The sequence below is a fragment of the Juglans microcarpa x Juglans regia genome, chromosome 7S, assembly GCF_004785595.1.
Source record: "Juglans microcarpa x Juglans regia isolate MS1-56 chromosome 7S, Jm3101_v1.0, whole genome shotgun sequence".
NCBI lineage: Eukaryota > Viridiplantae > Streptophyta > Magnoliopsida > Fagales > Juglandaceae > Juglans > Juglans microcarpa x Juglans regia.
The window spans coordinates 14936237-14951266 of NC_054607.1; the positions used below are offsets into that span (position 1 = coordinate 14936237).

The following is a 15030-nucleotide window of genomic DNA, read 5'->3' on the forward strand; positions in this document are numbered from 1 at the left end:
GATTTTCAGATTTAGTGTGGGCATTACTGAAATTTAATTCCATGTTAGTTCTTATTTTCCTTACCGTTTCATGGGGTATTTAGAAATATAGGAACTTTAAGTTGTTTAAGAATTTTGATTGCTTTCTTTTAGAGAAAGTCGGTAACTGTCTTGTGTATGTTGAGAGTTATCTTCATGTGAAGAGTCAACATGTGGTGGTGTATAAAGAATATATGCACTCTTGGAAAGCCCCTCCTCGCCCATAGCTTAATTTTGGTGGTGCATTGTTTCATTCTTTCAAGTCAGCCGGTATTGCTAAACTGCTTGTACCTAGCAAAACTCATTTAAAAAAAATAAAAATAAAAGGGAGAATATATTAGGTTCTTCGTTCAAACACCTCATTTATTTATTAACGAGCCTATAACCCGCGCCATGCGCGGATTGTTGTGTATGAGGGAGAGAGACTTAGAGAGAGATCGGGTTTTATAGTGGAGAAATTCAAAACAGTATAAAGGTTTATTTGATGAAACAGTATAAAGGTCGAAATAGTACATTTGGATGGAGACTTGAATCAGTTTATATTTTTATATGTAAGAAAAGAAATGAAACTTAAAAGTTACAACATTTTATAATAAAACATTATTTTTAAAAGGATTACCACTCCATAAACATAACACTTTAAGTTTAATGGGTAGAATGTCATTATACTCATTAAACTTAAAGTGTTATGTTTATAGAGCGATAATCATTTTAAAAATAATATTTCATTATGAACTATTGTAACTATTAAGTTTCATTTTTTTTCTTACATATAAATATATAAACCGATTTAAGTCTTCACCCAAAGGCATTATTTCAACTTTTATATTGTTTCTTCAAATAAATCGCCCTGTAAACCGTTTCGAATTTCTCTACTATAAAATCCAATCTCTTTAAATCTCTCTCTTTCATACACAACAATCAGTGCATTGTATAGGTTATAGGCTCGTATAGCTTAATTAAATAGCCCACGTACGTTCCTATCTATGCATAAACAAACCCTCGCGCATACATATACATGCATACATACAGATCAATGATCTGTACCTATTTTTATGAACGTCATGTACAACCTCCTATTTTTTTTTTTTCTCAAACCCAGAAAATACTGCTTGATCCTCTACTATTCGATGCTACATATATATTATATATTATATATATATATATAAGATAGTCAAAAGAAAGTAGATCGAGCATTTGAATTACGATAAAAAATTACATGCCATCAATGAACAAATAAACTTCAACACTCGTTGCTTTGTCCTGATCAAGATCATTCACAATTTCAAACTTAGGGTTATATATATCTAAAATCAACAGTTTGCTCCCAAAGCAATGGAATTGTAGCCCCCGAACGGCATGCACAATGCATGCAATTAAATGGATAAATAACGTGAGACAACTCAGGTCGATGAAACATGCAATTACCACAACACAATTTTAAACTGAATCCCACGTCGGAGCCTCTCCCATGCCCACTCTGCACGCAGGGGCTTCTCGCCACACAACCACGTTTTTGAACCACCTGAAGAAAAGCAATCCACTAAAGCCCAGCCAGCACCCGATTCCAAACACCGTGGAAACCACCCCCAACAGCCATATTCCCAGCCCCTGTTTTGCACTCACAAAAACATAGCACTCCACCAACGTCATGCATGAGAAACCAGCAATTCGGCCACCACCAAGAGAGGCCAGCTCCGGCCTAAACCACCCCTGCAGTGCCACCTTTGGGACACTGGAGGCCATCGTACCAAGCACCTGTCCATTCACGCGACTCAAGCAATGAAGGGCCAGACCCTAGCACACAAGCGTCCCGCGCGATTTCAGGCGTACCCAACCAACGAGAAGATTCGTTGAGCCACAAGTTCAGCCTCAAGCTCTCCCACCTCCGACCAAACCTCCATCCCTATACCTTTCCTTTGTATATAATATGGCAGCTCTAAGTGAGGCGACACGCTCTGTTTTAGGAAACCAAAACAGGGCATTATAGGAACTTCAAAATTGCACTGGTTGCTCCTCCGCCTCTTATGTATGCCCATGCGGTGTTACATTGCGGAAAGACTCCCTCTATTTTATTTCCGTCGATCATCTCCTCCGCAAAATCTGGGTTTTCTCTTCTAATTGCGTTGGCTGTTGGCTGAAAGGGAAGAATTTTCTTTATCGTTAAAGATTCGGATTTTCCTTCAACACTTACCATTGTTGATAGAGAAAATTGATTTCAGATGGTAATGATAAAGGTTTTTGTGTTTCTTGTTTTCCTTCAATAATTAACGTGGGTGATGGTTTTCTTATGATATCGTTTGCTGATGAAGAAAAGTGCTTTTAGAAGGTATTGATAATTCTTTTTTGCTTCTTGCTTATCCGTCCTAATGCTATGGAGAAAGCGACGGTTTCATAGTTGTTCAGATTTATATTATGCTGTTGGGTTGCGTCTTTTGATGGTTCGTTTTAGAATCTTGCATTTTTGAAAGGATGTGATCTTCTTCGTGTTAGTTTTTTCTTGATGCATCATCCATCATCTTCGTTGCCAAATCTGGATTTGATGTTCCAAGAGATCACAATGACCGGTAAAAGGGTTTAATACCAAAAAATGAAAGTCGGTATTTGGTTCCTGGTATTCACTGCTTGACGTTTGGTATTTGGTTCCTGGTATTCAACTGCTAACTCACAAATCTAGCTATTATTCACAATCCATCTCGCTATTATTCACAATTCATCTCAATTCAACCTCAAATCCAAACGAAGCTAAAATCTTGACTTTTATATAATTAAATAGATTTTTTTTTTATCGGTATATAATTAAATAGATTTTGTGTTTACAAGTCAGTATCAATACATAAATAAATGAATATAGTAATTTTTACCTAAAGAATAACCGAGGCTGGGAAAAAGAATATCAGAGGAAACTGTATACACTTTGATTTCGAATGAGTTTCTGTCTGAAAATTTTCAAGTGTTCTTTTTTCTCTTTGGCAAATTTTTTCACGTTTTCACAGAAATGGCAACGCACAAACACAAATCTGTTCTATTTATATTATGTATTTCTTCATTTTTTTCCCTCCTTGAATCCTCTTCACAGAAAAAGCTTCAGTTGTTTCTCTCTGCAAATCCACCATCGCTCAAATGATCTACATTGTCCCAATCCATTTCTAAATCTGTCGTTCTCACTCTACAATGAACGGTGTCTCCGACGATTTCTCTGATTCCACCCAGCGACCCGACTCGGACAACGACCAACGAGTATACTTCGTCCCCTACAGGTCCCATCTCTCCCTCCCCAGATTCACTCTCAGTCCCTTTCAATTCTCTACTTTCACTACCATGCATGAATCTATACCGAGACACCAATTGTGTCATTCTGATTCGCTATGCGTCGTCTTTGCTTGCCACGGAAGACGTAGGAAAAGAAAAGAAACGAACGGAATTGTTACTTATAATGTTGGCAGCTAGTTGGGTATGAACTGGGCTGCTATGTGATTACGGTTCCGTCTTCTCTTTCCCTTTTCTTCTGGTTCTCGGCAATCAGACTAGTTTTTTCTTTTATTTTTTTTATGCTTTGTTTTTGTTGAATTCTGAGGAGTTGCAGATAAAGGAAGAAAATATCAAGAAAGAGCAAAGATGGAGAGAGAATTCTCATTGAATTGATACTTCATAGAGCTTACAACGACAGCTATATATATATATATACAATGAATCAAATAATAAAACAAAGAATAACAAATTAATTCTAGAAGCGGCTACAAAGGGAATATTTTAACAAACTTTTGCTAAGCTATCAACAAGAGAATATTCTGACATTACGTGGGAAGTCCTCTCTATGGTGTGGCTCTAGGTAGAGTCAGTGCATCCTCAAGTAACTCCTCTGATCTGATCCTTTTGATGAAGTTTGAGACTCCCCCTCAAGATGGGCATAGATGTTGAGGATGCCCATCTTGGACAGCAAGAAATGCAAGGTAGCAGCAGGTAAAGCCTTGGTGAATATGTCAGCCAACTGAAACTTGGAAGGCAGATGAACTGGCATGATGGTTCTTGCTGTAACCCTTTCCCGAATAAAATGACAATCTAGCTCTATGTGTTTAGTCCTTTCATGAAAAACTGGGTTCTTTGTGAGGTGTAGAGCAGATTGGCTATCACAGTACAATGTTGCAGCTTTAGAATGATCAATCTGAAAATCTTTTAATAAAGAAATGATCCAAATAATTTCACAACTTGTGTGAGCTAATGCTCTATACTCTGCTTCAGCAGAGGATCCAGAAATTGTTGCTTGCTTTTTAGACTTCCAACTAATCATAGAGTCCCCAATGAATATGCAATAACCAGTAACTGATCTTCTTGTCTCTGGGCAAGCTGCCCAATCCGAGTCACTAAAGGCCTTCAAATGCAAAGTTGACAAAATAGAGAAAAAAATACCTTATCCTATATAACCCTTCAAGTATCTCAAAACTCTGTGAGCAGTTTGCAAATGTACCTCTGCTAGTTTGTCCATAAACTGGCTAAGTATATGGACAGCATAAGTAATGTCTGGTCATGAGATTGTTAAATAGATCAGTCGCCCAATCAACCTTCTGTAGGCAGTAGCATCCATTAACAAATTTGTAGAAGTGTGACTAAGCTTGTGATTAGTTTCAATGGGAGTGTGGACAGGTTTGCGTCCCAAGAAACTAGAATCCTCAAGGATTTCAAGAGTATATTTCCTTTGACATATATGTATTCCAGACCTTGATCTCGCAATTTTCAAACCCAAAAAATATTTCACTTGCCCCAGATCTTTGATCCTGAATTGTGAGTTCAAATGTGCCTTGACAGCATTGATAGTTGACAGATTTGAACTACCAATAAAAATGCCATCTACATACATTAGTAGAGCAACAAAACCATTCTCATCAGACCTTGTAAATAAAGAATAATCTGATTTAGATTGTTGGAATCCAATAGAAAGTAAGAAAGAAGAGAATTTTGAATTCCATTGTCGAGAGGCCTGTTTGAGGCTATATAATGACTTGTGCAGCCTACAAACTAACCTCTCATTTCCATCATGATTCTCCCCTTTGATTTGATAACCTGGAGGTAGGTCCATATATATTTCCTCATCAAGATCTCCATTGAGGAATGCATTATGCACATCCATTTGGCTTAAATTCTAATTATGGATGGCAGTTAAGGCCAGAAAAATTCTAACAGTGGTAAGCTTAACTACGGGACTAAATGTTTCTTGATAATCGAATCCCTCAATTTGAATGTAGCCCTTGGCCACCAACCTGGCCTTTATATCTTTCTCTAGACCCATCTGAATTAAGCTTGATCTTAAAAACATATATGCACCCAACTGAGGTCTTTCTAGGAGGTAAATTAATGATTGTCCATGTTCCATTTTCCTCTAAAGCTTTTAATTCAGACTGCATTGCTGTTTGCCAATGCTAAGATATCACAGCTTCTTTGTAGGTTTTTGGTTCGTGCAAGAGGGAAAGTGAGAGTGCAAAATTTTTCTGTGATGAAGAAAGATGTGAGTAGGACAAGTGTTTGTGAAGTGGATGATTAGTGGAAGATAAAGATGATACTTGAGTGGGGCTGGTAGTGACTACTTGACAGTGATAATCATGTACATATGAAGGAGGTTTTCTAACATGATCAGATCTCCTAAGACGAATGATGGACTGATTTGTATTTTGTGAAGGAGTTGAGAGAGGATTAGGTGGAGTTGTTTCAGAATGCTGATTATCAGAAAAAGAATCTGATTGAGGAGGATTAATGTGAGGGAGAGAGGAACTAACAGGTGAATTTGAAATGGGAATATGAGAGGAGGAATCAGATTGAGATGTTGAAGGAGTGGTAAGATTATTTGTGAAGAAAGAAGATTGTTCTGTGATAGGTAAAATTGGAGGTATGATTTGATCATTAGAGGTGGATGTATTGAGATCAGATTTTTGAAAAGAAAATGTAGACTCATAGAAGATCACATCCCTAGAAACAGAACATGACTGCCTCTCAATATCATAAACCTTGTATCCCTTGACACCAGCTGGATACCCTATGAAAATGCATTTTCGAGCACGAGGGTCCAATTTGGATTGATTGTGTTTGTGAGTAGAGACGAAACATAGGCAGCCAAATACTTTTAAATGATCATAAGATAGTGTGGAAGAGAAAAGTTTCTCATATGGTGACTTATTATTTAAAACAGGTGAAGGAATCCTGTTAATTAAATACGCTACAGTGAGGATTGCATCACCCCAAAACTTCAAGGGAAGGGAGGACTGAAAAAGAATGGCTCTTGCAACAGAAAGAAGGTGTTGATGTTTCCTTTCAACAACTTTATTCTGTTGTGGAGTATAAACACAAGACTTTTGATGCAAGATTCCATGAAAATTATAGAAATCTGTCATATTGAATTCAAGACCATTATTTGATCGAATTTGTTTAATTTTAGCACCAAATTGAACCTCTACCATGTGAACAAATGATTGTAAGAGAAATCTGACTTCAGTTTTAAATTTCATAAGAAAAACCCAAGTCACTCGACTGTAATCATCAACAATTGTTAGAAAATAATGGTGTCCTTGATTGGATACTTGGGAATAAGGCCCCCAAATATCACAGTGAATTAATTGGAAGGGCGAATGAGAAAGAGATGTACTAAATTGAAATGATTTTCTCTTTTGCTTAGCCAAATGGCAAATAGTACATTGAGTTTGCTCTCTACACTTTACATTAGGAACTTGAGAGTGAATTAAATGCATTTTCTGATTGGATAAATGTCATAATCTAAAATGCCATAGGTCAAACTCTTGCTGTCCATTTGCATTGAAAGCTTGACTGTTGATTGAAGGCTTGAAAGGATGATTGAATGGAAGGGACTCTTTGACTGCAGTACCATGAAGTGAGTTGAGAAGGAGGTAGTAGAGTCCATTGTGGACCTTAGCTAGACCAATCGTCGTCCATGAATAAAGGTCCTGTATAACACAGAATTCATTCAAGAAAAAAAGGCAGAGAAGAAGATTAACTGTGAGTTTATTCACAGAAATCAGATTAAAGCTAAATGATGGCACACATAGAACATTGGTAAGAGTTAATGATTCTGAGAGTTTGATAGTTCCAATATGAGTGACTTGAACTTGTGTCTTATTAGGGAGCTGCACAAAAGCTTGAGTAGAACAGATTATAGAAGAAAAGAGAGAGGTGGAACAGACCATATGGTCTGTAGCACCAGTGTCTAGAATCCAAGGTGCCTTTTGTGCATCTTGTGTGGAGATGAGATTGTGATGCATTAATGAATCAGGAACAATAAAAGCACTAGAAAGGCAGACATTTTTACCCGCCATATTAGAATTTGGTGAAAATTTAGTCACAACATCAGTTGATTGGGTGGGGTTAGGCAAAATTGATGAGGCTTGACTAGAAGGTTGATGGATCTTTGGCTCATGTACGTTTAACTGAGATATTTGAGCATTAATCAAAGCAACCAGTTGCTGAATCTGAGCTTGATTAAGAGGCAATTGTGATAAACTTCCCAAATTTTCCTCCTGGTTCAGAGATTGTACCTGATTTGCAGAGTGACTAGCACCAAAAAAACCACTAGAATATCCATTTTTAGATTTAGTAAATTTGAAATTTGGTGGAAAACCAACTAATCTAAAACACTTCTCCTTAATGTGTCCAACCTTACTACAATGATAACATGTTACATCGGGTTTTTCTTTCCTCTTGGTGTTGTGAAAAATAGCAAGAGCTGATGGCTCAGGTGAAGGTAGTGTTACAGTACGTATTTGTCTTTGTCTTTCCTCTTGTAAAACCAAGGAGAAGGTCTTGTCAAGGGAAGGCATAGGGCTCATGAGTATGATATGCCCACTTACATTATCATATATATCATTTAACCTTATCAGGAATTTGAAAACATTATCTAATTGCTGTGTTTTGCCAATGTTATTCAAAGCATTACAGGTGCATTTTCCACATAAACAATGAGGCAAAGGTCTGTAGCTATTCAACTTTTCCCATACAACACTGAGTTGGGTAAAGTATTCACTTATAGAGAAGCTTCCTTGCACAATAGAACTCAACCTGCTGCTAAAGATGATAGATCCTTACATTGTGAAAAACGATCTTTGAGTTTCTCCCAGACATCCTTGGCTGAACTCATGAACATAACATTTGAACCAAACTCCTTTGAAATGGAGTTGAATATCCAGGTGAGAAGAAGATTGTTGCATCGCAACCAGGGAATATAGAGAGGGTAAGAAATATCTGGTGTGGGAACAAAGCCATCTAGAAATCCTAGTTTATTTTTAATGAAAATGACCAGTGTGAAAGACCTATTCCATGTAAGATAATTTGAATTTATTAAAGCTGGAATAATTATCACAGTGTGAGCATTGTCACTATAGTGCATGAAAAAATGACTATTAGGATCTTCTGAAGGAGAATCATATTTGGGTTTTTTTGGTTTGAACTTTTTCAACCATTGAGACAGAGAAATGTAGATATGAAAGATTAAAAAAAGTGAAGAATGAAACAATAGCAAAATGATTTTTCAGACACCTTGGACTCTCAATTCTATGTTGAATTCTGAGGAGATGCAGATAAAGGAAGAAAATATCAAGAAATAGCGAAGATGGAGAGAAGGAATTCTTATTGAATTGATACCTCTGAAAGCTTACAATAATAGCTATATATATACAATGAATCAAATAATAAAACAAAAAATAACAAATTAATTCTAAAAGCTGTTATAAAAAAATATTCTAACAAATTTTTGCTAAGCTGTCGAGATAATATTCTGACATTACGTGGAAAGTCCTCTCTGTAGTGTGGCTGTAGGTAGTGTAAGTGCATCCTCAAGTAACTCCTCTTATCTTTTTTATGAAGTTTGAGAGTTTTTGAATTTCTATGATCTGGATGTGCCTACATTAGTGTGAAATATTCGAATCTTGGAATACTGTACATGTGTTTTTGTGTGTGATTTGGGGTTTTCAGGTGGTGGAAGGACGCGCAAGATTCGATGCCCGGAGATTTGGGTTCGAAGATAGGAATTGTGTATACGGCTTCGCCGGGTTCCTCGTATACAGGTTCTATGAAGCTCATCAACAACATCTTCAGCTTGGATCTTGTTTTCAGTCTGAGAAAAGAGGATTCTGAGCAGGGGGGAAATGGTGAAGTGGGTGTATCCGGGCGGGACTATGCATTAGTCCCCGGCGAAATATGGGTGCAGGCACTTCGATGGTGAGTTTTCCGGATTGACTTTGGAATTTTTAATTTGGATTTTTCCAATTCTTATCGTTCGAGAGAAATTGTAAAATGATTGAGATTTTATGAGAGCGCGAGGGACTGCAAGTGTATACATGCTATCGCTTGTGGTTTAGATGCTCTAATTCTGAAAATTAAGATGGTTGAATTATGGAGTGTTAATTCTTTATCTTTCCCTTGGAACTGAGGTGCACTTTGTTGGAGGCTTGATGCTTTTGATACCGCATAATGATTGTATTGAATTATAACAACTGCAATATGTTTTAAATTAAAGTTGACTAAAATATTGCGGATCATAATTACCATTGGTTTTTGTTATCTATGATTCTCATTTGGAAGGAGTTCTACTCTTTTGCATTCGGATGACTTCTTTTCCAGTGCCTTCTCATTATTTTAATTTCCAGATTGGGAGCTAAGCTTTCAATTATTTGATCAAACCAGTGCCAATCTAGGGATGAAAACATGTAGCAGTTGTTCATTGTTGTATAAAAAAATATTGTCTGAAATTATTTGTTTTGATATACAAACAAACTAGATCTAGTTTAAGATAGAGAAGAGACTAAAAGAATCCTAGAAGCTGAAACTAGAGAGATATAGGTTAGCTATCATCCAATGGGACAGTGCATAAAAAGAAAGCCTTGATATCCTCGAGAGTCTTTGTATTGTCTTTGAAACTTTGATAATGTCTTTCGTTCCATGCACACCACATGAAGCAAATCTGGATAATTTCCACAACATCCACTATGATGGTTACCAAACCTCCCCTTCTAACATGCCAACATTGTACCAGCTGAAATGGCATCCCCAATTATGTCTGTATAGGCTGATCACAGTTTTCCATAATGCAATACCTATCTCAATTGTAGTAGAAGATGATCCACAGGTTTATCATTCCTCACGTACAGCACCAGTCAATCACCATCACATGTCTCTTGCTCAAATTGTCCCAAATAAGGATTTTCTTGTGCAGCTGCCTAACAAAGAAAGCTGCACTCAAGGGAGCTCTGCTCCTTCATATGGGTTTTCAAGAATGTTTTCAGACCACTTTTCAATCCTCTTGGATCATGGGCTGTGACGAGTCAAGGAAATTTAAAATCACATTTGAGCTTATATTCCAAAATGACTTGCCAATATTGCAATTGGACCCATTGGAATCATTATGTGCTGCAAGAACTTCTTCCTCCTTGGTTATGTGGGATCCTATTGACCACCCTCCTACACTTAATAATGGAGCATTAGTATCTCTCCCCTTAAATTCTTGGGGTTCTTGTTAGGCCATTTCGTTGTAGTTGGCATGACTCAAGTTCTACATTTCTACTTGGGATTAATTTTGGTATCATTTTTAATGTTAGACCTTTCAATGCATAGATGTGGATCCCAAACCTATGAATGGATGTTCCACTGCTATATCCAAAAGCCATGGGAAGCTCCTCCACAATACTCGTAAAAAATGGCGTGGTTGATGTAGTTCTCAAAGCATATGAGGCCCAAGGAAATTCCAAGCTGTATCTGGGCTTATTGGTACAAAAAATCTACTCAAGTTTACAATTTGGGGTCCTTTGGAATAATTATAAATCGCAATAACTTCTTTCTTCCAGAGAGTATGTGGTCCTGTTGATCGCCTTCCTATACTCGATTCGGGGTATTACCAGGCACTTCCAAAAGAGCAATAGGTAGTTTACATTTGAAAATGTGTGGTTGAAGCCATTAGGTTTTGCTAGGAGGGTGAAAGCATGGCAGACTGTATAATTTTCAGGGCTCCCCAATTCGTGTTCTAGAGTGACACTTAAAGCATTGAAAGCTGAATTGGAAGCTTGGGATGAGCAACCGTTCAGCAATGTGGGGAGGCGAAAGAAGCTCTTCCTAGATGAACCAAGTATGTTGTAAGTTATTGAAGTTGAAAGGGTGTTGATGCTGAATAAAAAGTGAGGAAGGACTTCATTGGTAGCCAGGTGGAGAGGCTTATTGTATTGGAAGAGATTTTTTCGAGACATAAATTAGGGGCATTGTGGTTGAGAGAAGTTGATGGGAAATTAGTGATCATTTTATACATTTTTACAAGAAATGGCATAGAAAGTTCATACCAACCATAGCACAATTTTTTCCAAGAAATTTTACTTTGAACAAATCTGCAGGAGACTCCATTTGGGTTGGCTTGGCTTTTCAGATGTGGGAGGAGACTGTTGGAAATGCCATTTGAGGAAATTAAAGTCCAAGCTTAGTGAACAAAATGAATGGTCATAAGGCCATGGGGCTATATCTGATGGCTATGGATGCTCCATGGATTTTTTCCAAGCATGTTGAGAGGTGGTCTAAGAGGGTCTTTCATGTTAGTATACTAAATTTAGGATAGCAGACAGCTAGGTATTAATTTAGGCTTAGTGGAGTATGATCTTGAATTCTGACCTTTTATAGTAAATGTTAGGAGGTGCGGTTTCGGGGTGAAATGGTGCAATTAGATAGCCCAATGATCTCCATGATGTGTTTTTCAGTCTTGGTGAATGGCTTCCCATGGGTTTCTTCAAAAGGCATTCGTGGATTTCTAAAAGGATGTTTTTGTCTCCCTTGTAGTCATTGTTATGGAGACTCTTAGGGGATGCTTGGGGAATGAGATGAGATGAAAATTTTGTGAATAGTAGTAAGTTGATTTATGAATAGAAATGAGATTGTTTGAGTTAAATATTTTTTGGATTTTGGGAAAGGAAAGAGAAAAAGTTAAATAAAAAATATAATAAAATTAAAATATTAATAGAATATAATTTTTTAATATAATTTTTATTTTGAGATTTGAAAAAGTTGTAATGATTTGTTTGAAAATGTTTGTGTTTGAGTGATGTTTGGAAAGGAAATAAGATGAGTTGAGATAGGATGAGATGAGATGAGAACTATTTCCAAACATCCCGTAGAATGATTTCAGCTCTGGTGTTTGAGGGTTTGCTTTCAGGTTTCTTGGTGGGGACTCGTTATGAGGGAAGACTTATGATCCCTTGTAGTCTTGGCCGTATGATCTCGGCGTCGGGGATTCTTAAGCTCTGGGGATTTGTGTTCTTTGTGCTGCTTGCTCCTATGCTTTGAAGTAGTCTGAGGGCTGAAGATCAACTTGGCTAAGCTTAGGTTACTATTGGTTGACAATGTGGATAATATTGATAGCTTGGCTTGTGTCTTTGGATGTCGGGTGTCCTCATTGCCAAATTGCCAATGATATGCTTGGGTCTCTCTCTTTGGGGGTCCAGTGTAAGGCCAAGACATTCTATGAAAACTTGAACATTAATTGATTTGATGGAAAAGGTTGCACCTGTGTAGGGGAGGTAGAGTAACCTTGATTAAAAACACTCTTTCAAACCTGCCTCTTACTTTATGCTTTTGTTTCTCATCCTTGTTGTCCAATTGTATCGAGAAACAACATAACAATGTCTTATGGGCAGGTTTGCTGGAGTAGTAGTTCCACTTTGTGAATTGTCTCAACGTGTTCTCCCCCAATCTCTGAAGGTGGTATGGATATTTGAAAGTTAGTAACATTCAATAAAAAGCTCTTATGGGTTGGATGCTATGCTAATGGGAAACTGTTTTTGAAAGGTCATGTGGTCTTAATAAACAAAGATTCCTCCACCTGACTGCTCTTGATTTTCTTGATCCAATCAGCATGAATAGACAAGTAGCATGGGATTTGAACTGCAACATATTCTGGCTTCTTTCGAAAATTCTCAAATCAAGACTTGTTTTTATGAGTTAAGCTACATACAGTGAGTCTCAGGTTTTGTGGTATTGCTTAATGATTCAATGCATTAATTTATTCTTATGTTATCTTACAATTACAATAATACATATGCCTTCAGATGGAACTCAGCGAAAATTGTTATCCTTACTAATTCGATGCTGGTTTGTTGTGAACTATTCTGTAGGCATAGTGACTGTAAAGTAGCAATGAAAAATGGCAAGAGTTTTTCCACCACAGAAGATGATATTTCCAATGTCTATCCTCTAAAACTACGACTTTCTGTTATGCGGGAAAAAAACTCATTAGGAGTAAGAATATGCAAAAAGGTTAGTTAATTTGATCCAACCCACTCTTTCCAGTTTTCATTCTGAGTTATGGAACAAAATTAATTCAATATACTGCACTCTTTTTTTTTTTTTGTCTTAGGAGAATGCAGGAGAACTCTTCAGAAGAGCCTACAAAATCTTCAGTGTAGAGTCTGAACTGGTAATCAATTATTTTATTTGGACATTATATTGTTTGAAGAAAAGGTTAATGGCTTCAAATTTCTGTAGCTGTACAGTTACGCATCTGGGACTTTTGTGGGCAGACTACCCGGTTTTTTATAAATGAAAGAAATGAGTTTCTAAAAGATTGCCACCGGCTGTCAGATCATGATGTAAGTGGTAGTTCTGTTATTAAATTTTTGTTAAGTTTGTAATGCTCATAGAATGTTGTGCATCTTTGAGTTTTGATGCTACATTTTTATACATTCACTGTATCTTTGAAAGTAAATATTGGCCCATTTTGTTCTCTGAATTTGAGAGTTTGTTTCAGAGTTCTCTATTAAACTATTGTCTGGAGTTCTCTTCTCACAATAACACCTGGAGATTTATGTTTGTTTCCAATAGATGTTTCGATTTGGGATCCTTCATTATGCGTTTTTCCCAATTAGTGCCCATAAATTATATATGAAGTAACTAATTTATATAGGTACAAGTTTGAGCAGGTACTTATTCTTGACCTGATACAAGTCATGGCTTTTTTCTTATTAATAGGTAAAGACATGCCTTTTTTTTTTGTCATCTGTCTCTTGTTCTTGACTTGATGTTTGCCATATGCCATTGCTTGATGTTTTTTAAAGTTTGAAATGATCAAACTGCTCTTGCTTGTGTTACCGTCTTTTAAGGCCTAAAATGAGACAAGTTGGTCATTTTAGGTCTTAAATATGCATGTGCACTGCACATAACCATTTTTTCGTCAAACTTAATGCCCAAGGCTGATAGGGTGCATGAGACCATTGAAGTTTCAAATCAGGATGCAAAGTATTGAAGTTGATAGTTTGGGGATCATGTTTCAAGAAGGTTGCCCACAAAATTAATTTTTGTTTTGAGATCCTTTTGTCATGGTTGCAAAGAAATAGAACCCAGTTTATCAGTATCTTTAACATCTGGGTCTTCGGTTATAAGTGGTTGAAATAGTACATTAACTCTTCATCCTCGCCTGAATTTATGCTCAAGGGGAAAAGGGTAACCATACATGATGCCGAGACTAAGATTCCTACATTTGATAGTGTTGGTAGCACTCGGACATTGACAATGTTCTTATTGTTGATAATATCATTTGCATTAGTGAACTTCTAATTATGGAACTATTAAAAAAACTGAATGGTAGGGATATATTAATCCCTTTTACTTTCCATGCATGTATGAACTGAAATGACATTGTGGAGAAGATGAAGTGTAGATTGGATGGTTGGAAATTGCTCTAATTGTTGAGAGGGGGTAAACTAATTTTGATCAAAAGCACTTTATCCAATTTGTGCAGTTATTACCTGTCATTGTTCCCATCACAATTGATGTGTTTAAATCGCATTGAGAAGCAGAATTAGTGTGATGCCCCCAACCTCTGCTTGAGATTTGGCGGGTGATTGAAGCGTTTTGACATGCAACACTGGGTTATATACCCCCGTTCATGACAGTTAACATGTAATGCACTTAGCATATTTGTAACAATATGAGTAAATCGCAGTGGAAAAAGTCTAAGTAAACCAAAAGAAAACTATTTCTAACATA

At 36.9% G+C, this 15030-nt stretch overlaps 1 protein-coding gene across 1 annotated transcript in view; it reads left to right on the forward strand.

Annotated features, from left to right (window-relative positions):
• The first annotated feature begins 2945 nt into the window (after positions 1-2945).
• Positions 2946-15030, forward strand: part of LOC121240288 (ubiquitin carboxyl-terminal hydrolase 8) — a 28371-nt gene continuing 16286 nt past the window's right edge. Inside the window, 5 exon segments of the mRNA XM_041137680.1 lie at positions 2946-3278; positions 8989-9234; positions 13161-13302; positions 13403-13462; positions 13539-13634. Coding sequence (XP_040993614.1) covers positions 3193-3278; positions 8989-9234; positions 13161-13302; positions 13403-13462; positions 13539-13634 — 630 coding nt within the window. The 5' untranslated portion in view covers positions 2946-3192.